Source organism: Xiphias gladius, chromosome 8, assembly GCF_016859285.1.
Source record: "Xiphias gladius isolate SHS-SW01 ecotype Sanya breed wild chromosome 8, ASM1685928v1, whole genome shotgun sequence".
NCBI lineage: Eukaryota > Metazoa > Chordata > Actinopteri > Istiophoriformes > Xiphiidae > Xiphias > Xiphias gladius.
In genome coordinates, this window is record NC_053407.1 from 7,563,332 (window position 1) to 7,590,448 (window position 27,117).

At 39.9% G+C, this 27,117-nt stretch overlaps 1 protein-coding gene across 1 annotated transcript in view; it reads right to left on the reverse strand.

The window, feature by feature from the left end:
- Nucleotides 1–24,809, reverse strand: part of si:ch211-212o1.2 (uncharacterized protein LOC492735 homolog) — a 47,357-nt gene extending 22,548 nt beyond the window's left edge. Inside the window, exons 1-3 of the mRNA XM_040132592.1 lie at nt 24,178–24,809; nt 4,089–4,208; nt 3,776–3,867 (exon numbers count right to left, since the gene is read on the reverse strand). Coding sequence (XP_039988526.1) covers nt 3,776–3,867; nt 4,089–4,208; nt 24,178–24,337 — 372 coding nt within the window. The 5' untranslated portion in view covers nt 24,338–24,809. The remainder of the gene's footprint in view (nt 1–3,775; nt 3,868–4,088; nt 4,209–24,177) is intronic.
- Nucleotides 24,810–27,117: the final 2,308 nt, after the last annotated feature.

The window sequence follows — 27,117 nt, forward strand, 5'->3', positions numbered from 1 at the left end:
AAAATGGAAACATACCTTTTGTGTGACCTTGCCGACAAAACTGTCCCTGAGATCCTGGAGACCATACTGACCATACTGGGCCAATGACTTTGACAGATAGAAAATGCAGTTTTTCCAGTAGTTCCAGCAGCTGTTACTTCTCCATGGCCTTCACTGCTGGAAATATTATTTATGATCCTATGAAAGCAGACTCATATGACTGTTAGGTATCTCATTATGGGGAATTTATGGAGGGCAGGAGTCCAGATCTGCATACAACATGTGTTGTGTCTGCATTAATGCTTCTACATGGTGTCTATAGTCCGACAATGTCTTATAGGTCTTAATAAATAAAGGTAACAGGGAACAGAAAACAAAGTAAGGTGGTACACATGTACACAGATAGTACATGCATATACAAACAGCAAAAACTAGTAAATGACAGAACAAATAAAGAGCAAAACTGGCTTCAAATGTTTCTTCTAGCTTTATACCGGCAACCACTATTAGCCTCAGGTGTTCTCCACTGTGCTTGTCTTTGATATTAGCAACTAACTGTAACTGGGAGCACAGGCCAGCTTTACTCTTTGTCTCAAAACCCACGTACACACACAAAAAAAAACAACAACTGAGGTGTACGCATTGTTTTTTTTGTCTCCTTCCACAAGCATGCACACACACACTTTATTTTCCACTAGCCTACTGTCATCCCTCTGTTCTCTGCAAAGGTCCATTCTTCTCTTCCAGTTAGTCTCTATTAGAAGTCTCCTACAGTGTCCGACACACCATGCAAATCTGAAACTGCCGCTGAGCTTTTGGTCGCGGTAACTACCCCAAACCCCAATAAATTCCACATCATAAATAAACGTCGAACCACATAGTACTTTCAGCAAACAGAAGAAAGTAACACAGGGCTCCAGAAACCTTTGTTTAGAGTCAATTGATGGTACAGTGCATGTACAGAAATGTGTTATCTAAATAACACAATGTAACAAGAAAATAATCCTCACTGATAAAACTACATTAGGTTCAGAGACACACACAGGATGTTGTCACAGTGATAAGATAATAGAGAGAATATTTTACATTACAGCCCAATTTCTACAAATCAAAAAAAAACAACATCAACCATTAGAATTCATCGCACTAAACAGACTGTCGATAATGTGGTATCTGGAGCCAATTAGCATCAGACTGAATTGCAGTAATGGGATTTATCTTAAAGCTGTGATGACAAAGCCTCAAAACCACCAGCCTCCTGTGTAGACATATTAACCCTTTATTCATTACCATTTTATAAACTAACAAGTAAAACTATGTAAACGAATTAAATGCTCCATCTCATTATTAAGCAGTTAACACTGATTTACCGTTCTGTGTCTTTGCAGCTAATTTATAATCAGCTTTTAATTTGATTCAGTGGATGCTAATTTGGAATGCCAGTAAAGGGTAGTACAGCATGGTAGTAGTACAGTACAGCTGTCATCTTACCCAAAACAGTTACGTTTGACGTTTATGCCTTCTGAGATTGTCTCCTTGAAAAACTTTGAGTTCCCTGCAGTTTGTTATTTAAATCTGCCTTACTTTATTTTTTGGCCACTTGTGTACAGCAGAACAAGATGTAAGCACAACACTTACATATTATCACAAAAAAAAAAAACTCAAAAATAACATAAAAATGTTACAGCCAACAGCCTGGCTTATAGGTAATATCTCACACCATTGTCATCTCTTTTTGTGTTATTTTAGTGCCATTATAAAAATGTATAGTTATATCAGGCAAATTTAACACACCACACCATATTATTTATACAATCATATACAATCAAATTAAATGCAAACATACTAGGCTATATTGCAGCCATATACTCAGCCACATTTTTTGCCATCTGTACTTTCATCATTAGTGTAAAATAAAAGCCTGCCTTCCTCAGGACACTACATGTCTGTTCAAGATTGAGCAATTGAGTACTGCCTAGTAATAACAGTGATATTACATATGAGTTTAACTGCCTCAAATCTTTTCTATGAGGATATATTTAACTTTCATGAAGAGCATTTCAGTAGAATGAGGTTCATGTGACAAAGTTTAATAAAATTGAATGAATAAATGAATTAAATAATTACATCATTACAATATTATGAATCACACATTGATACTAAATGGGTTCAGCATAAATGGTAGTTTTTTTTATAATTAGGATGCTTCAGGTCTCAAAACACACAACAGCTTCAACATTTCAACGCATTAATTATCAATGAATATTTCATACACAGAAGAAATAGAAGAAGAAATACACACGCACATGCACACGCACACCCACTAAATTCTCATCTCATAAATCAAAAAAGTTCACATGAACCAATCTGCATACTGCAACTGATCACACTGATTTTAATTGGCTGAAATGATGATGACCTTCACTCTAATTGGCTTTGGGAAATGTGGCAAACTGTGTTTGCATTAATGTAGGTGATGCGTTTTGATGTGAAAAGTAAGTGTATGTGCATCCATCTTAATACACATCTGTATGGCACTGTATGGTGACAGTTTTTGGGGGTTCAAGGTGAGCCCATTCACAGCATGTATCCATGTTTGTGGGTGTGTGTATCATTTGTGTTGGACCATGTACATGACTGTCTAGTAAGAGATTCCTCTGTGGGACAGTGACATTTAGTATCCAGGTCACTATGGCAGTCCTGAGGCTCGGGGGAATAAGGTGCAACCACCATGCTGCCATGGTGATACAGCCTCAGGAGAGAGGGGACACTGAGATGGAGGGGACACTGGTACAATATTATATCATTTCTCTCGTCTATGACTCACTAGGTCATTAAAAATGCTTTTTAAAAGTACTTGAACTGTAGGTTTTTTAGGACAAAAAGTCCTATGTAGCTGCCAGATATTACCACCATTTGAGTGAAAAGTAAAGCAAATCCAGACTGATGTACTCAAGCGAGCAATTTAAACACACAGAAAAGAAAACCATTGTGGAAAATAAAGTTTGAAATAAAATTTAATGCCCGTGAAGAGTTAGCATTCAAAGCAAAAGACACTGTACATGAAACTGTTATAAATGTTAGAACACAGTTAAAGAAAGTGAAAGATCTGTTAGAAGATGTCAGACAATTTTGCCAAATCGATAGAGAAAAATTTAAAGTAAATCTTCCTTTTAAACTTAAAGGGGTTTCTTAAAACTTTTATTCATCAGTCTAATTTCTACATTTAAGCTTCATTTTTGATTGGTTTTGTTAACACTGTAGTAAAGAGCGTTTACATGTTATGATTAGGTTTTTATTGTTTTACTGCCAGTGTCTTTCATTTTCTTGTATTTTTGTTTAAACTTCTCAAACATTACTTGATAGGACTCTAGTGCTACTTTTTTTAGTCGTAGTAGAGGTATTATTACCATAGGAATTGTTTGCTGCTTTGGAATATACACTTATTCACTTTCTTGCCAAGAAAAGATCCATATCACCCTCACTTATGTGCATTAAGTATGAAACTAGACAAAAGAGAAGTTAAGTTAGTTTAGCTTGGCTTAAAAAAAGGCTTGCAACCGGGCAAAACAGTTAGCCAGGCTCTGCTGAAAGGTTAAAAAAAATCCAGGTTCTTGCACAACTTTCCAAAAATGGCAAATTACTCTTTTAAGAATGTGGAGTGATGTCTAATTTTTTTGGTTTAGCTTGGTGGCTACCAAATTAATTTGTGAATAGATTTAAAGGATCAAAGGTTTAATGATAAGTTAAAATTACAGTGTCTGTGTATGTATCTGTGTACTGAATATTTGCTCACCTTGCCAATAACAGGGATGTCCACAGATCCCCAGGTGTCTGCCCCCCAGTGTACCATCCCCGACGCAAAGTCTGCTGTTACTATTCCTAGGACTTACAGATAAACACAGAGACAGAAGAAAAAAAAAGAATAACACATGTCATTATTAAACAAACACCAAAACTCAATTTTACAAAAGGGCTAAAAAAAACTCATTTGAACGAGAACAATGATGAGGGACTGCAACAGCTTAAAGTGGTGTCTTTACACAGAGAAATTTTATCTTAACTTGGTCATTTTTCTACCATCACAGTCTTTCTGACTGCCAGCTCACCAATGCCGAGGATGATCTTGTAGATGTGAACAGCGGAGAAGTGCAGGAGGAGGAAGGAGAAGTTGATGATGAACAGGAAGAGGCACAGAACAACACACACCCACTCCTGGAGCCGCTTACCTGAAGAAGAAAAAGGACACAATCGACAAGAAAAACTAAATTTTTTTATTTTAGCATCATCAAAATACAGATTATATTGTTAGGTACTGTGTATTAGTCATTATCGAGGAGAGGAGAGGAGAGGAAGCTGAAGATGAGTGGAAATGTTAAGAAGTTGAGGGTGTTCAGCACTTATGTGTTGTATTAATGAACTGGTTGAGGTCCCTACAACCACTGGGAGAACAAGTCACTCCTTACCAGGGGTCAAAGGACCATTCAACCACAATGACTGCATGTGTGTGCGTCTGTGTGTCTGCGTGTCCATGTGTCCAGAGTGTTAAAATGTAATCAGTCAGATGAAGACAAGTGTACTCCAGGCTGCAGGGTCACGACCTCTCATATGTGAAACACCAACGCTGACACAGCACCAAGTCCACAAAAGCACACACTAATACACACATAGGGTGTTTCAGGTGGAAGGTAGGCCTCTGCAGGGACAAGACCAAACTCATAGGTCAGCAGTATTAACTGAAGGACAGAGGGAGATGGACTAACTAAAACGACTCGTACTCTAAACTCACACATCAGCAATATTGAAAAAGAGAGATGGGAGGCTCAATCTCCAAACCCTTCAGCTACACAGCCATGAAATTATAGGTACTGAATTACTGAAAAACACACGCACACAAGCACACACACAAGCACGCACACACACACACACACACACACACACACACACAGCTGACCCATAACTCATCTAATATCACAGAGCACCATACCATGCAGGGTTATTATTACTATTATTTTCCTGATGTCTTAAGTCTTTCATGAGCTTGCATTTCTTTGAAATGTCCATTCGTTTCCTTCTTTCCTTTGTTCTGCCATGTCTGACCTGTCAGCACAAGCAGGAAATGAGTATCAGTGTATCTCATCAACTTACAAAACTACACTATAAAATGTACAAATATAAACTACCATTGCTCTGTTTTTATGTCACTTAATTTTGTTCTTTGTCTTTCATTCCTCAACCTCTTTCCACCCTTTCCTAATCCTTCTTTCTTTGCCAGTCTAATGTGCTTTTAAAATTTAATGTGTTCAGATCCTAATGTATCACATAGCATTAGCAGCCTATAAGATATTCATGACAGTTTTTAATAAAGCACACAGGCCTTTGAGTGTGTGTGCCTATAGGCTTTTGTGACTATGAATATGCTATCAGCCTTTCATAAGGTATGGACTGAAGTGGTCACGGGAGATTTAAAATATGTGATTATGGATATTTAAAGAATCATCAGATATGACCCTTCACCTTCCAAAAATAGACAGTATCAAAGTTGCAAAGAGACAGATAATTCAAGAGTAGATTGAAGTTCAGCTCCTAAATAAGTTTGACTTTGCTATTGAGGTGTATGGTCATATATGTAGAATATAAATTATGTGTGAAAATAGAGATATGGCTCAGAGGCCATAGGTCAAAGGTCCTCAGAAGGGGTCTTGCAGTCCCCAAAGGCAGGTAACGCTTTGTAACTAAAACCATATGTGCCTGACAGTTTTTAGGAAAACAACTGTCCTATTTAAGAGTCGGTGACCAAGGCTGAATTTCAGAGTGGTTCATTGGCTTCACACCCTCTCACAAGCAGACCTGCAGATGCTTGACTTGACGCTGTTCTTCTTTATAATAAACCTTTATATGTAATCAAGACAGTGTCAGCGGAGTCTCCTTCATCCTCTTCACATCATCAACACCATCAAATAAACTACACTATTCAAAGATGTTTTGAAAAACTCCATTGTTTCTGCTATTGACAGTAGTCGGACAAGGCAAAATATGTAAAGTATTTTTGTTTAAGATTTACACTGGGTGCTGTGATGCCCTACAGATGTACACAAACCAGATATTTCGTTTTTTTTAAGTTTAAAGTTTAAAGTTCAACATTTTGGGAAAGTTGCTCTTCGCTTTCTTGACTGATACCTCTCTTATATCTACATGGTAAGTATAAAGCTACAGCCAGCAGCTGTGTGGCACTCAAGAAACTCACTGCACCTGGCCAACACTTCAGTTTCTGTATGAATTAAAAACTGAGATATAACGTGTTAATTAGTGAGAGCCAGGCAAGTTGTTTCCTCACATTTCCGGTCTCTGTACTAAGCTAGGCTAACAGGCAACTGACAGTAGCTTCATATTTACCATACAGTCATAAGGGTGGTATCAATTTTCTATCTCTGCAAAAAAGCAAGAAAGTATTTCCCAAACTATTGCTTCAACGAATATAGCAGCAAAAATTTATTTTGCCTTTAATATAATCAATTTTCTGCCAATTCTCTACCAACACAGACTATATAATAAAAACAGGGAATACATCACATGTTGAGAATGCAACCCATTTGTAATCGGCACTATACGTGCTTCACAGACATACAGTGTGGAACAGTGAAACAATTTTTGTAATTTTGCCTCTGTACACCACCACAGTGGATTTGAAATGAAGCAATAAAGATGTGACTGAAGTGTAGAGTTACAGTTTAAATTCAAGGGGTTTAACAAAAATACCACATTGACCATTTAGGAATTACAGCCATTTTTATACATAGCAGTCTCATTTTCAGACGCTCAAAAGTACTTGGACAAACCAACATAATTATAAATATCAGGATTATCTTTGCAGTCACTGACTGCCTGAAGTCTGGAACCCATGGAAATCAATAAATGCTGATTTTCCTCCCATGAGATGCTTTGTCAGGCCTTTACAGCAGCTGCCTTCAGTTGCTGTTTTTTTGTGGGTCTCTCCGCCCTCAGTTTTGTCTTCAGTAAGTGAAAAGCAGGGTCAGTTGGGTTGAGGGTCAGGTGACTGACTTAGCCATTGAAGAATATTCCATTTCATTGCCTTTGTAAGCCCTTTGGTTGCTTTCACAGTATGTTTGGGTCGTTATCCATCTGTGCTGTGAAGCACCTCCTATCAGTTTTGCAGCATTTGGCTGAATCTGAGCAGATAGTATGTTTCTATACACTTCAGAATTCATCCTGGTACTTCATCAGCAGTCACATCAATAAAGACCAGTGACCAAGTTCCATTGGCAGCCATACATGCTGATGGTATAACACAACCTCCACCTAGATGCTGTGAAGGGTCTTTCTTCATCAAGGAAAGAATTCTGCGATCATTCCCTTTAGTTGTCTCCTGTGTACTTCCAGGCCTTTTGGTGTTGCTGAGCTCACCAGTGTATTCCTTCTTTTTAAGGATGTACCAATTTGTTGATTTAGCCACTCCTAAAGTTTCTGCTATCTGTCTGATAAGTTAGTTTTGTTTTTTCAGCCTAATGATTTCCTCCTTTATTTGCATCGACACCTCTTTGGAATGCATATTGAGAGTTCCCGTTAACAGCTACCAAATGCAAATACAACACTTGGAATCAATTCCAGACCTTTTAAAGATCTTTCTGAAATAACAAGGGAACAGACCAAACCTGGCCATGAAACTGATCAATTGTCCATTTACTTTTGAGCATCTGAAAATGTGGGACAATGTAGAAAAACGGCTGTAATTCCTAAACGGTTAATGTGACATTTTGGCACACTGACGTAGTGGAGCTGGCTGCTGAATACAACAGCAAGAGACAAGTTTTTGGCAAATTCCTAGAGAATGACATGCTCACCCGGAGCTGTGAAAACTGAGTTAGGAGAACTTAATTTCCAAAGAAGCTTGGTGTTTAACATGTTAGACAATGGTCACTAATTTAAGGGCCCATTCAGAGAAATGGAAGCCACTCTTAAAAAACTGGTTAAAGAGTGAGAGAGGAGTTGGGGTTTGACAGGTGATCTATTTTTTTGTACCATTTTCGACCTCATTCTTCATAAAAAAAAAAAACACATCCATCGATCACAATGCTCCTCTGCCCTCTGGTAATGCTACAAGTTGTACTCTTACATTGAAATACAAGCTTCTCCCTAATGCGTCTCTGTGTGAGCAGTCTAGAAATCTACAGTCAGCAATGGCCTAAAAGTAGAGGTTAACAGTGCAGCGTGTATACAGCTGCATTAAACTCAATCCTGTCTAAGTTTTACATGGTTACTGTACAAAATGTATTACAATACAGTGTTCAGTATATAGCTAAGGTCCAGTGGAATAACTGTGTGTTTACATAATACAGCCCTGGTAATGTGTTTTCAGTCCACACAGCCTCAGTCCATACTGAGGTTAAGTAGAGCGCAGTTAACTCTGTTGTCTCCAAGCTTCATGTGGCACCATTTTCTCTACTCTGCCCCAAGGTATACATACACACACACACACACACACACACACACACACACACACACACACACACACACACACACACACACACAAAACAACATACAAGTGACCACTCACACGCATACCATGAGGTTTCAACTGATGGATTTCCTAACACATTCTCACATCTCTCTCTATTACACACGCATATCCTCTGACACATACAGAAATTCAGACATTCCATCTCCGTCACGTACACACAAACAAACACGCACGGTGCAGGGCCATGGAGCAGTGGGGCGGCTGTCAGGTGATGTGCGTCAGTCCTGGATCCTCAGGCTCCCTGGTGAGGGGAAGGAAACTAGGACAGGCCTCCACAGAGCGCAAACACACGCACACGCACACACACACACGAGCGCACACACACACACACACACACACACACACACACACACACACACACACACACACACACACACACACACACACACACACACACACAGAGAGACACACAGAGACACAGAGAAGCCCTTTTCCTTCAGCCCATGGCATTGCTTGATATCACATACAGCAACAGACAGACACACAGAAACAGCCTCTACAAGAATGTACGTATGAACGGACATATGCTATCATGTTTGGACATACACACACACACACTCTCACCAGACATGAACCTCTCATTCTACAGTGTACACACACCCAAGCCACCTTCACTTGGCATACAAACACCAAAATTAAAGCTGTACAGTTAAACACACGTAAACACACACACACTATGGCACACACACACACACACACACACACACACACACACACACACACACATACACACTATGGCGCACTCACACACACTCACACACTTCAGACTCTTAGGGCCAGAGTAGCACACTCATTAATATCGTTCTGACAACAACTGGCTCCCTGGCAACCTCTCTGCCATCGCTCACCCAGCAGCACCCCCTGCCTGCGAGCGTGCATGTGGGTGTGCACAGGGTTTTAACCTGGGCGGAGCTGGGGGAAGGGAACGAGGGGTGCTAATAGGCTGAAATTAATCAACGCCGGCTGATACGCTGTCTGGGGAATGAGTGGCGGGCAGCAGGCAGGCAACACATCCTGAATACTAATGGACTAATGGAGAGGGGAGACAGAAAGTAGACCCCATTACCTATCTCTGCTGTTTGTCAGGTACCAAGTAAAAAAAAGTAGCATCAACAATGTTAACCCATATTAACAGCAAATCCAAAAAAAAACCAAGCAAAAACATTTACCAGCACTGTCAAGTCCAGACAATTCTGAAAAATATTCAAAGCAATGTTTTTTTGGATACAAAAACATACCTCAACCTTTGTGAGATGGTTACAGTTACACTTCTCTTAAGAAATGCCACTTCATAACAGTTTTTGCTGCTCCCCATTAAGAAAATATTTCGACAAAATCTGCAGTGCTAGTAAAAGAAAGAGCCGTACGAGTAACAACAGTGATTCCTATTAAAAAAAAAAAAGAATAGCGATGTCAAGCTGTCTCCACACTAAGCCAGCTAAATTTGAAACCACATCTGTTCCTCCCTCTCTGTTTTGGCCTGTCATTCACGACAAACTTGAGCAGGAAGAGATTTAACAATTTCCTTACAATTTGTCATTTCAGTGGGGAAGTTTTGAAAAACACGCCAGGGTCAATGCAAGATGTTTTCACATATGAAGAGCGTTTTCACTGTAGACCGAAGCTGATCAAGTTTGTTGACAGAAGAGTCAGAGAAGAAACAGAGGCTCTAATGCTTTGTGTAAAGCAGCAAAACAGTAACCAATCAGGAAATTGTTTGACACAGAGCCACTAATTTGCTTTTATTTGATTGGCTCATGGTCAGAGAGGGTGTACAGTGGTATGTGGGGCAAAAACTGACAACAGGTCAACAGTGATGACTCTGGAGACCCTTCAAGGAATTTAAATTAGTGTTACAGCAGTGTCTAAATGACTGATACTGTCTTAGAGAGTTACTGGCCATCGTAGTGGGTGTTTGGTCCACGAAAGAGGGTCAGTTATATCCTGTTAATAAAGGTGTGCTTTATCTGTGCGAGGACTGTTTTGGAATTATTGTATTTTTAACTGCGTACATGCTTTTTGTTTGTTTTGTTTTTTGTGTGTGTTTTTCTTTATTTATTTATTTATCTACAACTGTGCTTTGTGACTGTTTTATGCAACAATCCCTTCAAGCCACGTGGATTTTCTCCTCCAGGAGACAATAAAAGCAAGCTTGACCTTGACCTTAAATCTTAAAAAGCCCCTAAAAAGTATTTTCTCAAAAGCTTGTGTGATGGGGTCCTCCATGAACCCAATATACTATAAAGTCAGAACAACTTTGATCATTTGATTATATTTCTGTATTTGTGTTTCTATCTGTTTTCTTCCAATGGGAAGTGGATCATGAAGTGGAAGAGGTTCAGTTGGGAAAAGATGATGTCACATGTTTCAACACACCAATCAGAAGGTCGCAACATTTGGATCAGAATCTGATGAGAGTTGGCAGCTGTTTGGTTGTGTGGTCGGGCCACTGTGAATCAGTTCTGATCAAATCACACCCACACAGATCTGATGAAGCAAATCAGCTACTGAGTGTTAAGTTTTACAGTCTAAAGGACCGGGCACACCAACATGTAAAACGGTTACATTTTGCAATTCAAAAATCAGTTAATTCAAATTTGTGGTGTTGACCAACAGCAAGCCGTGATGACAGACACAACAGAGCACCTAATATGGAAGAAGCTACCGTAGCTTGCAAGCTATGTTACACCATCTACTTTTATTTAACCTCCTATGTCAGAGTATAAACTGATCAACAAGAGAAGCATAATTTGCAGACAGATATGACACAGAGGTCAAAGGTACACATACCTTTTTCAAATAAACTGTGCAGACTTACTGTCCTGTTAGCGATCAAGCTAACTTTTATTCCTCTTCAATAATTCATTACTGAATGAAATAATTTAAAAAGAAAGGGTGAACTGACTTGAGGTGGGTTGATCCTTTACTGGGTCTCTACATGTACTGCATGGTACATAACCTGTCGCCCCCGCGCTCTGCCACTGTATACAACTATAAACTGTCACTATGTCTAAAAAACCAAGGACATACTCCCATATGAAAGTTGTAGAGAAAAAATCTTTCTGATTCTGTTACAACGAATCAAGTGAACATACACACAGTGAGGTACAAAACCAAAGGTGAGAACACAAAAACAGCAAACAACAAGCGAGCCAGCCGAGCTTGCCCCCTGAAATCTTGCACCTACAGAGCCTTTGACAAAAAGAAACTCACACACACTGAACAGCAGCCTGACAGCCGCTCAAAGGCTGAGTCAGAGCTTCCCCCACAGCCCTTGACCATGCCTTTTCCCGATTCTTCTTTTCTTTTTCCATCACCTACACTCCGTCTGTGATATAAACTTCATTTACACTTATTCACACTGATGTATAGACTGCTAACACAGTCACAGGGGGGGATAATGTATGTACGAGCAGGATACAGACAGTTCTGCTACTCTTTTTATTCTCTGTCTCTTTCTGTGTCCCCTGGTTTGCTCTCAGTAGACTGTCTTCAGATGGGTCCTGGGGAGAGAGAGTGATGTGGGTGGTAAAAGTGGGTCACATGCTCAGTGAGAAAGAGACTGAAAGAGGGGGAGACAGAGAGAGATGAGAGAGAGAGACACGGAGAGAGAATGACAGTAAAAAGGAAAGACTGGATGAGAGAGAGAGGTGGAGAGACACAAAGAGGGTGAGAGAGACAGAGAGAAGGGAGGAGAGAGGGGAGGTCGAATTCCCTTGTTCAGAAGTGGATCAGTCACAGGCCTCTTTCCTTTCATCTGTCTCAGCGGACCACAGAACCTGGGACACACACACACACACACACACACACATACACAAAATAATAGCACACAACACAGGGGCACAAGCAAACACACACTCACCCACACACTCGCTGGCACACACATACACACAAAACCAACATCAACGCAAAGTACACATACCACAGATGAAGAAACGATACACAGACACAAGCACAAACACAATATGTCTTTATGTGGATGGGCACACACACACACACACACACACACACACACACACACACACACACACACACACACACACACACACACGCAATCCTGCCAGACAAACGTAATAAATCCATTACCCTGTAGATTCAACAGCAACAAAGAGAGGAATGTGGCAAATGAGATTCAATAACGGCATACCGACACAATGGCACACATGCGTGTGCGCCCTCTCACACACACACACATACACACACACACGTAGACAAACACACACACACACACACACACGTAGCCAAAAACACTCACACATGTAGACAAAAACACTCACACACATCTAGACAAAAACACTCACACACATTTAGACAAACAGATACATATATCCAAGCACAATAACACACATACACACACAGACATTTTAACCCACATGAGAGACAGTGTAAGTAGGCCCTGCTTCAGCCTGCCTCCCTTGTGGAGACACAAAAAAAGGATGGACAGATCCCATCATGTGTGCGTTCCAGTGTGTGTGTGTGAGTGTGTGCTATATGCCATCCCCTCATCTCCTGGGCGTTCTGTTACCACCATATTCATCTGCGGCCCTCATAAGGATAATTACACACACACAGACACACACATAGACACACGCACAGCTCAGCTCTGAAAATCCCTGCTCCTCACTTGTGTTGGTCAAGGTCAATAGTAAAATCCTGCCTAGAAGGCTCGCCTAAAGCCATAAATGGACTGTGTGTGTTTGTGTACAGTGTGTGTGTGTGTGTGTGTGTGTGTGTGTGTGTGTGTGTGTGTGTGTGTGTGTGCTTGTGTCTGAATTGGTGTCCACATCAATTATGTGTATGTGTACTGTGCATTATCTTTGTCTATGTGTTTATATAAATCATACACATTAAGTATTTCTAAAATTAGTTCAACAAATTTAGATGAGGAATTAAACATCTCATATTTTCACACTGAAAAGCACATCCTAAGTAATATTCTGCAACATTTACAATGGCTCACTTTAGAGTCAGGTCATAGTGTTCTTTATACCATGGCCACTGCAGATGGTCTATTCCGATTGGCTGGAGGCTGTGAATTAACTCTGACACCTATGATGCAGGTGTTTGAGTGCAGTTCTAAATCAATGCACAAGTAATAAGCTGAAGTTAAGACAGCTGCAGTGAGGTTAAGCTAAAGATCACAGAGCTAATGCTATTTTTGCTGGCCAACAGCTTTTAATTGAGAGTAATGCAAACTGATTTTTAAACATGTTTGATATGGGCAGGAATCTAGACGTCCAGGTCAACAAACCACTGGCTGTGATGAAGCTGCTACTCTGCAGGTATGAGGGACAGCTTCAGGGGAGAGAAGGGAGTAAATGTGACCTAACCCACACAGAAAATAGTCTCAGGTAAGAGAGGGAGAGGGAAAGCGAGAGCTTACATGACTGTGTGTATGTGTGCAACAAATTGCATGATGAGGTCAGAGCAGGGAGGCCTGTGTGTGAGAGAGAAAGCAATACATAACATTATCTCTGCTGGAAAGAGAGTTTTAAGAATATCATGTAGCCGGATGCACATCTATGACTCAATTTTTATAGGCTGATAATGAGTAAGATTTGAGAACAGTCAGTAAAATTTCTTTCTCCGTGTGAACTTCTTCCTGTTTAGCTACATGTTGCCTAGCATCACAACTGGCAATAATTGTGAGGCTCAGGAATTACATATACTGTATCCAATGTTCCACTGCAGCAACACAAAGTGGCAAAAAGTCAAGTCCGACAAAAAGGTAGTGCGATAAGTAAGCAATGCTGTAAAATTGTTATAACTTATATTTGAGGCTAACAAGAAAAACCTGACTTGTTTTACCAAGTGTTTCATGTCAGCAGGTAAATACATGATGTGGTGAACATTTCCTTGGTTAGAAATTGTAATTTTATTAACAGTATCATCATCATAATTTCAATAACATTTGCACATATTCATGCTCAATCAAATATTTCTAAGGCAATATTTAACAGAACAATATGTATATTCATTTCTGTTTTCTATATCCTGCATTATAAACTGTATTAGCCTGTTTATTATATGTAATGATTATTTTTCTTTTTAACACTCACACACATATACACATATTACTTTTGTTCTTTTTGGTTAATTCCAATAGTGCTTATACATCTTGGGAATACTGTTCATAGAAAGAATGTTAGAAAGAAAAAATACGTTATCAGTTCTGACTCTCTATTGTTTTTCTTCTTCTTTATAATTGACACACACACACACACACACACACACACACACACACACACACACACACACACACACAAACAAGTTTATACAGTAACTCAATGGAGCACTTTAATGATCTGATTCTGCTGACTCTACTATAGTACTCCACTCTGACCCACACTGGCCATACGCACACTGAGGTCACAAGAACACACACAAACACACACAGAGGTCAAAGCCAAGTACAGCCCATGTGACTCTCACGGCCCGAAACACATGCTCAAATGGTTTCTGACCCCTGACCTTTTTGACCCTGGGGTCAGCAGTTCAGGGAGTCTGGCACTATGTGTGTGTGTGTGTGTGTGTGAGCATGTGTGAGCATGTGTGTGTGTGGGAGCATGTGTGTCCGCGCGTGTGAGAGCATTTGTGCGTGTGTGAGAGCATGTGTGCGTGTGTGTGAGAGTGAGAAAGTGTGTGCGTGTTTCTGTGAATGCGTGTGAGAGTGGGAATGTGTGTGTGTGTGTGTGCGAGTGAGAGAGAGAGAGAATGTGTGTGTGAGAGAGAGAGAATGTGTCAACTGTTACATATGCGAAGTGAGTAAGACACAACTGAACGTCTTCAAAGGAGAAATTCAGGTCAGTCAGATTTCAGGGCTGAGACCTGTCACTCCTCCGCAGCACAGAGACCTCTCTGTGAGGAAAAATTTGTTTCTGCAAATCAAGTCTGCTCTTTATTTCTTCACCACTGGACACTAATCAACTGGACTAGTGGAGAGTCAACAGTGCACCATTTCTGCAGCTGACCGAATTGTATTTGCACTGCAGGGAATTTGTTCCTGTATACTTTTCCACAAGCAAGTACCCACAAATATTTCTTGATTAAGATGTAAAAGTGTATGATAGTATAAAAGTATTATTCAACTACAGTACTTTTTTAAAATTTTTTCCTTGAATCAGTTTGTGCTCTTATTACTTAACGTCCTAATTCTTGGAAAGAGTGTTCAGTGGCAAATCAGGTGTAAATGAAGCAATTTGTCAGACGTCTCCTCCAAAATAGTTGCATATAAAGTCACACATGATGTTACAGGTACTGGATCTATGAACTACGTCTGGCTGAAATTATCAGTGGAATTGAATAGGATGTTGGTATAAATTCTTAATGTTAATGTTCATGTGCAAGTACTGTAGACTAAAGACATAAAAATACCATACACCGATCAGCCACAACATTAAAGCCAGTTAATGGTTTTAATATAAATAAAACCAGTTTTAATGTTGTGGCTGATCGGTGTATATAAATACAGTTTTAAGATTGACATGACAAATGTAAATTTTATATGATACCTCTATCTATTAACCAGGCAAATTATTTCTGAGACAGCACTGTGTATGATGCTTTGCTACCTTTGTCCACACTTTCAAATTCGACCTACCTTAATGACCTTGCCCTGCTTTTGTTGTTATAGTATCAAGGCCACAGTCTTTGGATAAAAATGTTTTGGCAATCTCAACTCTGGTAGAAAGAAAATGAAAATCAATGACCCAGTGGTGCAAATTTCTGACTGACTGACTGGATGCATGGATGGCTATATTAATCATTTCTTTATTCAATTTGAAGGTTTAAAGATGAATGCGAGGCTTTAATTTATGTAATATACTACAGAAGAAAATATACTTCATCGCAATACTGCACACAGTAATTCAGACCCTTCCCTAAAATGATATCTGGTCCACTTTGCATTGCTCAGATAAAACTGTAGTAAGCTGAGTCTTGTCTATGGATATAGTCAACTTAAAGCTATAATGCTAATAAAGTAGATTAAAATACAGGATATTTAAAGGTTTGGGTGACATAATTTTCTAAATGTGTAATCAGTGCAATCAGTGTTTGAAATCTAGTTTTTCCTAATCAACCACCGTCTAATGGTACACCACTTCCCCAAAACAGATTGAGGTTCAAGAACTGCACAATTCCTTGCTGCACAAGTCAGTCAATTAACCAAAAAGTTGGTTAATTGTAATTGAACAAATTATATGTAATTCTTTGACAGTATACACCTAAGAGAGTGCTTTTCAAGAGGCTCCTTTGCTACTGAATGTCTTTATGCGTGTTTAATGAGAGCAGGTTGACATGTGAGTAGTCAGATGAGCTGAACGAGGTTGAAGATCAGTCTTGCTCTTTAGATCGCTTACAGGCACTGACAACAGATCCTCCAGGGTAACTCAGTATCACACACACGTCAAGAGATTGATATACACACTGACAGACAGATAAAAACATACATGTTGTAATGTAATTAGACTCAGATATCTTGCAAACTGTAGAAAGCAGAAGTGAGACGATGTGAGATTACATGAGAGGAGAGGAGAGGAAGTCAGCAGACCATAACACTTCAGACATATGGGAGGACGAGGGGATGAATAGAGTCTGTGAGAGAAATGGAGAGACGCAGAAATGGGGGGGGGGGGTATCCAGCTGTTTGTCCATCCTAGCTTTGCTGTAATGAGCCCATGTTTGGCTCTATGGAGCACTGCCAACGCCTCATCTAACTTCTCCAAACTCTGACAAGCCAAACTGCTATTAAGATTTACCTCCTACCAGCACTGAACCGGACCCAAACAACTAAGCACATAACAGCGTGGTGCCCCCTTAAATGGACACTTCGACATTTTGAATTTTAGCTGTTTATTTTTCTTTAACAGACACTTGTCAGCATGTGGGAAACATTTTTCATAACAAGTTTTCAAAAAATGGCTCGGCAGCATTGTTAGCGTTGCTGAGCATATCTTCCACTTGCAGTGTGCTGTGCCCTTTGGCTGAAATGAGGGAAAGCTTGTGTCATTTGGAGATTTACCTGGTGAAAACAAAAATTCACACACAACCATATTCTTCTCTAGGATTACAGCCAGGATATATGTTTTTATAGTGCCCTATAAAAGTTTATCCAATATGACATGTGACTGTATTGTGGTTGACAGCTGCCATTGTCCTTCACTCAAAGAAAATGTAGTTTTGTGACACTTGGACAATAGCAAAATACTGAAAATGAACTGTTAGTTGCAATTGACTGGGACAGTAGCATCACCAGACACTCAGTATTGTCTCTGTTGATATTGATTTAAAATGCTTTAACTTGATGCAGATAAAATATTCCATGAGTAATCAGAAACCTATTTTATTTTTTATTTATTTTTGAAAAAATATGCCATAAATCAAAAGCTAGAATTAATTTTGAACTAAAAATGTGCCATGCTACTAGAGTGCTGTTTTCGTCCCTGATGTTAATCCCCATTTGAGTAACATCTATCCATTGCTGAAGCCTAAAAATGATTCCTGTGCAGCATTTCTTTCATAAATTTTCTAAATGAATCAATGAGACATTGAGAGTTACAGCTGTATTTATATAGCTGGCCCAACTGTGGCAGAAAATGTTGTTTTTATATAGGACTACATGACTCAGAATCAAAAGCTGATTGGGAATCAGCTTTATGTTGTTTTTGAAAAGATGTTTTCAGAGCATCTAAGGTTAAGTACAACAAAGTAAAGCTTGTTAAAAGTCCAAAATGCATGCGCTTTAAAATGTGCCTCTTATATACCCATACACACACACACACACATACACACACACACACACACACACACACACACACAATTGTGACAAACATGAAAGCCAGTGGTTTTACCATCGGGAACCATTTGTGGTTTACTGCCTTGCTCAAGGACACTTTGACGTTTGGACAGGAGGAGCCAGGGAATCAAACTGTCAACCCCTGCGTTTAATGGACCCCTGCTCTACCTTCACAGACAGCCACAATTTTTTAAATTCTCAAATACGGATATACATGAAGGCCCAAATGTAGGGCAAAAGTTAATGGGTTTCATGGTCATCACACCCTCAACCCCTCATTTAACACGATAAAACTCGTCTCACAGGTGCCAGACATAACCTTTTCTTTGGTACAAGGTAGTCCTAATAAGAACTGTTTGCAGGGAAGTCTGTGGATTATTCAGAGTAACCAAGACATTGGGTTACTGTTAATATCTGAAAACCTTGGCACAAAAAACCTAATCTGCATGAATACCACAGAGGGTTAAGTGAGGAAATTATTTTTTTGTTTGTGTAATTTGGGGGAACCAACCATTTAAGAAAGACGTTAGCCACAATCTTGCAGGTTATGTTTTTATGATGCTTTTTATTGCTTGTATTGTTCATTATTCATTGTTCAGCAGACATGAATTAGTTGATTTTTCTCATATTTATTCATGGTCCATCACTCTCAGTTCCCAATTTCATTGCATATAGAAACAGATACAGTATGTGTGATTTAAATAACTTCTTAAAAGGTTATGATTAACTTGGTGACCACACTCGCAGTATAAAAAATATGGATTGTTACATCGGTAGAAATTAAAATTAGACAGTTAAGGGGTTTAGAAAGGCTTCATAAAACACTACCAGTGTGATATGTCCTTGAGAGTCAACCAGTTCTTTAGGTCTTTCTGAAAGCAACACAGCAGCATTGCAAATGTGACAAAGAGAAAATACTGTAAAAACGACTATATTTTGCAGTTCTACATGATTTACTACCTCTCGCTGGTACTGAGAGAACAATCATGAATAAAGCTTGACCAACACTTCAGGTTCAGTGATTGAGTATGAACTTCACCGCTGAGTATTATTGTGTAACACACCCGTTTGGAGTTTATCAGCAGAGCCTGTGTTGCATACCCAGAGTCACTCTGCTAATTAAGCTCTGTGGCCACTAAGTGACAGGGGATAAAGTGTCAGGACCCCAAATGCATGTGTGATCCTCTTAACCATCAAACAGCACAACACTCAGCAACAACAGACTGGCAAAGCAAACACGACCCAGGTTCACATCAGCATTCTTCTCATGTCTATTAAACTCTTTCCATCCTCGTCTTATACTTATTATGATGATGATGATGATGATGATGATGATGATGATGATGATGATGATGATGATGATGAAGAAGAAGAAGAAAAAATATTTTTAAAAGTTTGTGTTGATGAACAGAAATAATGTAGTGCTTTTTTTTTGGAAATACTCTATTAGGTTAAAGCTGCACTATTACGGTTTTATTTTTATTTTTTAATTCAAATGACAAAATGTAATGTGAAAGTTTACTAATGGTGATGAACCCACAGAGAATTATCACCCACCTCTGTGTTCCCCTCAGCTCTACAGCGAGTTTTAGTGTCTTTCAGCTCATTGTTTTGATTTTACAGCCTGCAACTTTACTGTTTTTAATTACTTTCCCCCCTCTAATTAACCATGTTTTAATTTTGTGGCTAAATGATGTTTATATATAATATATATAATGGTGTATACACAATATATGCATAGATATGTATAGATATATACTGTACACCCCAAAAACATTAAAACCAGCAACTGGTTTTAATGTTCTGGCTGATCAGAGTACGTACTGAATTTGTAAACAGGCAACTGTTTGCTAATACGTACTCCACAAGATTTTAAAATGTAGTGATTAACATATATTTGTTTTTAAAATTGTTATTGCTCTCTGTACTGTTGGTTGCGGACTAGTCATAACAGTACAATCACTGCATTACTTTTCCTGTCATATAAATTTAACTTATGACTAAACTAAAATCCAAGTCACTGAAAATGATACATATCATGCAACTGTTGTTTTTAAATTCATGAGCATGAGCACAATAGTATCACACTTAACTAGTGGACGCATTTTCTGATAAGCAGGCTTCCACAGCAACTCAGCCATCTTTGCTAGCACGGGAAAAGGTATGTATTCCATCTATGATGGGGCTAATTGTACATTGCTACCAATTTAATAAACCAGTACTTAAACCACCAGTTTTAAAATGTTTACATAATTAATCTTGCTAGTACTAATGCAGATCACAATAGTGTTATGATCTATGAATAAATGAAAATACAACTCCCAAAAAAAAAAACAACTGTTGTTTCTGGTCCAACATTTCTCTCGCTTCCCATCATCAGCTTGTAACCAGCCTTAATTAAGAGAAATAATGAATTGAGCATGCACAAGCGTGCGTGTGTGGGCTTGTTTTACTATATTTGTGGATTCAAATAGCTTTGTGGAGACCAAAATGCTGAACCCATTTTGGTCAGCATTTTCAAACAATTTAAATGGCTGTTTGATGGTTAAGACTTGGTTTTAGGGTTCAAGTTTGAATAAGGTTTACGTTGGGATTAGGGTAAGGGTTAGGGTTAGGCAATCAGTTGTGACGGTTCCCACGAATACAGTAAAACAAGGATGTGTGTGCATGTGTGCATCAATGCCTGCACGTATGCAAGCTCGTCTGTTGACAAAAGTGGAGATGGTTATTTCTGTAATATAATGGCTCTGAACAATAGTGTAAATCCAATTCCATTACTGGCGAAGGTGACTCCTTTACTCACAGTGTCTAAAAATGAGAATACCCACGTCACCAGCTTCCACTGAAGTGAAGGGTTTGTTCTGTGACGGGCTGCAAACAGTCGGAGGTTAAGTGAAAATAAAGTTTTAAAAAGTCTTAAATCACCAGTCAGATCAGAAGATCCTTTTCGGCTCAGTGGGTCGAGTCGAGGCACGTACATTACCAGGGTCAGTGGTTTCTGAATATGAACAAACTCACAGTGCTGTAAGGGCTTTAGATTCAAGTGCCAACCTAATGACACGTTATTCCCTCATATTAACTTCACAATAATGCAGTTCTAGTGGTGCAAACCTCTCTTTTCTCCGATCATCGTTCCTATTTTAGGAAGTGTTAACAAGTGGCCAACATGGCTTGACTAGAGGCAATTAAAATGCTCAGTGAAGTGAGGAGCAGGGCAGATGGTCAGGCAAAATGTGGCACACTCCAGCTTGATGCACAACTGGTAAGACAGGTTCTCTTTTCTAAGGACTGAGGCACAATGTGCCTTCCATCACCATGTCAAAACCGATGTATCATCAATGATAAATGGCTTAATTTTTCTTGTTGCTTACAATTTTTTCTCCCTTTCAAATTTTTCAGCACATATTTGATTTAAACTGGATGAAAGCCAATAAATACCCAAGATGAGTTGTGATGTCAAATGGCAGCAAAGGCACACATGCCTTCGTGGGAATAAAAGTAGAGATCATAGATTTAAAATCCTGAAAACCTTGAGTAGTTTTACTGTATGTAGCAAGGAGTGGTTGATGGTATGAAACTTGTCAGGTTTAAAGCTTAACGTTGAAAGCTTTAATGTTTGGGACAAAAAGATAAAGACCAAAACAACCACAAAAGAGAGGAGCAGGAGAAGTGCAGCTGATGGGAAATGTTTAACATGGCCACAATGCAACACCAGACTACTACATATGGTCTTAGGTTCATGACACAGAAACAGTACTTTGTTTTGAAGGAGGCAGGAAATTCTGTCTGCAATAATAACGACTGTCATTTTATGAGAGTATTTGTAACCTGTGCACCAGCAATCCTCAAATTTCTTTGCCAGGATCCAGACTGTTGCTAATTTTTTATTCTACCAGGCAGTATTAATTCCAGATGCCTAATCAGATACTTATTTAGACTGGGACACCAGGTGAATTTTAACCGGCGCCAAAAAACAAAACCAGCAATACCCCCGAACCCCAACGACTGGATATGAGGATTACTGCCGTAAACGGTGTCACAGATATTGATTTTGTCCTAGGAACTAAACACCTATCCAGGCTGAAGGCATCACCAGCATCTAGAAAACATACACATCAGTACTGTGGGAGTAAGGACCTCTACCTGAGGTATCTGACTACAAGGTGTTTCATGCTAGAGGCATTTTTAACAGGTGTGTACTTGACTGGGGTTGGCTGTAAGAATCTATTCTCCAAATGAATAATGAGTAATGAGTATTACAGCATTTTTACTGTACTTTCATATTACTGCACATCCATAAAGTTGGGGATCTTGTGAGAGATTATTTTTTTTAAATTATCAAAATTGATGCGCATCTTTAGTTTGAACCTCCATGCCTGGAAACGCCCACCACATCTTACAAACTCCACCAGCCCCAATTTTTACACAGACTTTCTGTTAAAAATATTTTGTTTCCAGACCCAATCAAAGATAACCCCCATGACATCATCAGGGTTATTTTCTGAAATGTTCAAAAGCTCCCTCCAGAGCATTTTATATTACACAACAACTTTTGCAGGCTGAGTAGTAGTCCTTGACAAGTAAACAGATCTTTATGTTTACAGTCAGCAGAGTACCCCAAAAGGGTCACCCTACCAGAAAAAACAAAAATACAGGATTGTAACCTGCTTGAACCCACAGCACACACTTACATCAAACATGGACTACCACTGTGCAACAACTAAATCGACATTTTGTTAATGTTTCCTGATTCTGTTGAATGTCTGCTCACATCAATAAAATTGTAAACAGGCCAGAACAGCAAAGGCCTTAGTTATCTGGATAACTTTATTTAGCAAAACCTCCCCAAATCTGGACAATGGACAGACATATCGTTGTAGTCGATATTTTTGGGCATGTTACGCCCTTTATTGGGAAGCCGTCAGTACAGTGCATGGTCGGCGCGCTAACCTATAGGCCACAATTGGGCCCCGAGATAAGGGTTTGTAAGTATGGATTTTGGAGGACAGCCACTGTGCCTTCTGTTATTGGTAGTATGGATCTTCCTACATCTCCTAACTAATGCTGCAGCTGTTTTTCTCGCTCAGTAGCCACCTGATGCACTCGTACTCTCCCCCATCTTTGCAAAGTCTCAAAATCCGGTTTCTTAATTGCTCAGGCAGTTCCTCACCACGTGGACCCACGCTGCGTTAGACACATCCCAGGCCAAAACTAAGCTCACAGGTTGATGTAATGACACAGAAATCAAAGGTGTACTCACTTTTAACGCACTGAGGTTGCACTTTGCACAGAGATATGCTTAGTTTCACTGTATATACCTCAGGAGAAAGCTCCAACTTTGCAGAGGCCTTGGGTACAACTTACTACGGAGGGACACCTTGAGTTACACGTTCATCCCCTTCTAGCAATAATGACAGAGTGAGACTGGGGTTTAAAGCTTTCTATTTCGTAAATTGTTATTAGACATTGTGAGCATGGTGGAGCAGGTATGAGGAACGGGCTCTTCAGCCAGCTGCAGACAGAAACTGCTGTCCTCTTGGCTGTAGACAGCAGGCCTTTCCACACTTAAATGTAATGATTCACAGCAGGTTAGAGCCGCGTTCGTTTTGCAGTAAGTAGTCGTGAATGACAGATCATTGCTAAGTTAGCCCATAGCCACAGTCTTAGCAGGATATAATCAGGAGCGTCTACATCGTCATCATCATCACTATCCTTGTTATCGTCATCTCTGCGCCCGTCAGCACGGATGTCGCACTGTGCCTCTTAGGCCTCTGCTGATGCCATGTCTCCGTCTTAGCCTCGTTACGAACCAAGCAAGTGGCAACAGCAACATCACTGACAACGACAGTAAATACATCCTCACCGGGAGAGTAAAGCCTCGCCAGCTGTCGAGCCCCGGCGTGCTGCGGTCCCCAGCGAGGCGCCGCGCTGCGTGCAGCCGCCCCGTGTTCATTCCCGTTCGGATCCTCCTCCGCCATGGACCGGTGCCTGATGTCGGTCTCGGAGAGAAGAGACGCCGCCATAACTCCTGCCCGCTGCCCGCCCTGCTGCCCCCCGCTTTGACTTTCAGCTATAAGACATCAATTATAGATCTGTCCCGGTCAATAACTGGTTATTTTTGTTTGGGTCCCGGTCTCCGGTGGCGGTCGTTCAGGCTGAATGGAGGAGGGAGGCTGAACCGACTGATGTTAGCCGGGATGTACCGGAGCAGCCTCGTACCACCCGGAAATACACGGACGGAGCTGCGCTGACACACAGACCCACTTCACAGGGTTTTAGCCGCTGCTCATGAGATGAACCGCCACACTCTGTAACGTGGGAGGATAACCTGCACACGCCTTTACATACATAGCGCGGGACTTTTTGTATCATGGCTCGTATTGCCCGTTTTTTTGTGCGTACAGTTCAACTGTCACGTCAGCTGTAAGGAGATGGAAACTAGATGATTTGGTAACTAAAAATCGGTGTCCGGTGTGTGTGAACGAGAGCGTAGCTTGTATGCTCCCTCTTACACAACTCCAGAGACATTAAACAATAAAATAAGGAAATACCTATTCACTTGAATGCACTTTAAACAGTGGAGTGAGCTTCACTGCTGCCTTCAAGTGCTCCTTGTAAAATTCCCATCTGGTCAAAACAAACAAACAAACAAACAAAAAGTTAAAACTGAAATTACACCGTCTGTGTAATGTCCGATTCAGTGATGTAGAAGAAAATGTATGATTTAATTCAGTTGTTTGCCAGTTTAAGACAAATCAATTTTACTTTTGGAACAAATATTACTGTTATTTGACCTCACTGGCCATATGCCTGAAGGGTCAGCCACGCAGAATGTCTGGCAGATTCAGTCTTTTCAGTAGAACCTTGAAACCAACCGATTTAAACAAAAGACATACTGTATGTGAGTCAACAGAGGAAAGGTTTTACTGTTCCACCCATACACAAGGGAGTGTACAAGCAACAGACAGGTTTTGTGTTTTGGTAATGGTATACCTTTAACTGTTCCCTTTTGTGATGTTGTGGTTGTTCAGGTGGCTGGTTTGGGGAAATGAGTACTCAACTATCAGCCCTCCGGAAGGGAGGGTGTCAGCGGCTACAGAAACCCAGCTGGCCAGAGATAAGGTTGCACAATGCAAAAAAAAAAAAAAAATACATTCAGACAAATCTTACAGTCTCCTAATGAGACCTAAAATTCACAGCCAGTGGGGCTCAGAAATAAAAGTTTGAAGCTTAGAGTGTGTCTAAAATGGCCATGATCGTTTGGTTTTTTGAATTGTAATTTACTGTATACTCTGTGGTTATGGCAGCACAGTTAAACATAGCTCCAAAATGAAACAGCAGCCCTACTTGTGAGGGAGTCCAGCTGCAGTTCCAGTACTGAAACAAATGCTGAGGTGCTAAACGTTCTCAGCCTTTTATTTTTGGCCTCTTTTTGCAGACTGTATACAGCAGGAATTATCAGTAAGGGGCAGATGAGGACATTTTGGTTGTTAATTTTTCTTGTTTTTAGTACACACCTATATCATTGTATTGGTGCTATTACCTGACTCACCTTGATAAATGCATTTTTTTCTAAATATTTGACCATGATGACAATCTTTCACTATCTTTCTTATTCCCATCTGCAGTCGCAACTCATAGATACTGTAGGACTAACTGATTTAAAGGATAAGTTGACAGTTTTTCCAGTCTGTCTAAAACAATAGTCAGGTTCCCACATGAACATTAAAACAGCCTTTTCTTGCTGTAATAATTCCTTCTGTTCATACTGGCCATTAAAAGATCCATTCCCAACATGTTTCTGATGTAAGTGATGGGGGACATAATCCTCAGCTCTTGCTCTTTGCAAAAACTAACTCCAAAGCTTTATCTGAAGCCACTGTAATATGAACACTCAACTCTGCAGATCTCCGCAGCTTTTAGGTGCGTTATCTCATTGTTTTGACCTGTACGGGGTCATATTGAGTCACACGGCTCATTCATACCAGATCTGAATATCTGATCCACAAGTTATTATATTCATCAGGTGCCCAGAGACACATCTCCAATGGAAAGTTTTTAATGCTCCGTGTTTGCTGGATGTGTAAGTATGCAGTTTTTTATTATTTCTAACAAATAAGCCGTAACAATTTGCTAAGAGAATGGTACATCAACGCTGTGTTTGGGGGAATACTGGACGTTTTACCTCCATAATTATGCAATTATGTTACCCAAATATCTGGGAGCCAGGAACTACTGGAACTTACATCTTTCTCATCTATTATGGGTCTGAATGATGTTTTGTAACTTCTATGTTCTATGTGCTGCTGCTATCTTGGCCAGAACACACCTGTGAAAGAAATTTTGATCCAAGCAAAGTGCTTTCCTGGTTAAATTTAGTTGTTATTTATTATAGAAATCTGTTTACATTCAAAGTATTATTTTCCCCCTAAAAGTTTTTTACAGCATTGGTTGTCACATTATGGGAAATATATTAGATGTGACTGATGTCACTATATTGACATGAGTTAAACTGAGGACGCACGCACGCGCCACAAAAAAATCACAAACAAGCAGCATGTCTTTTTCCAAAAGATGCACAGTATTCCGAAATGATTGTGGCAAAGTGTGATCGCTCCCACAGTAACCGTGTGAAAGAAGTCAGTGGGTATAATGGGACTTCTCAGCAGTCTCAGAGCTCATGAAACACAGTCTATCCTCTATTTCATGTGTACTGGTAGACAATAAGTTTGCTCCTGTTACTGAATCCTTTAGATTCCAGGGGTCCTCTTTAGATTGTTTTATGCAAATATTTTTTAGAGGT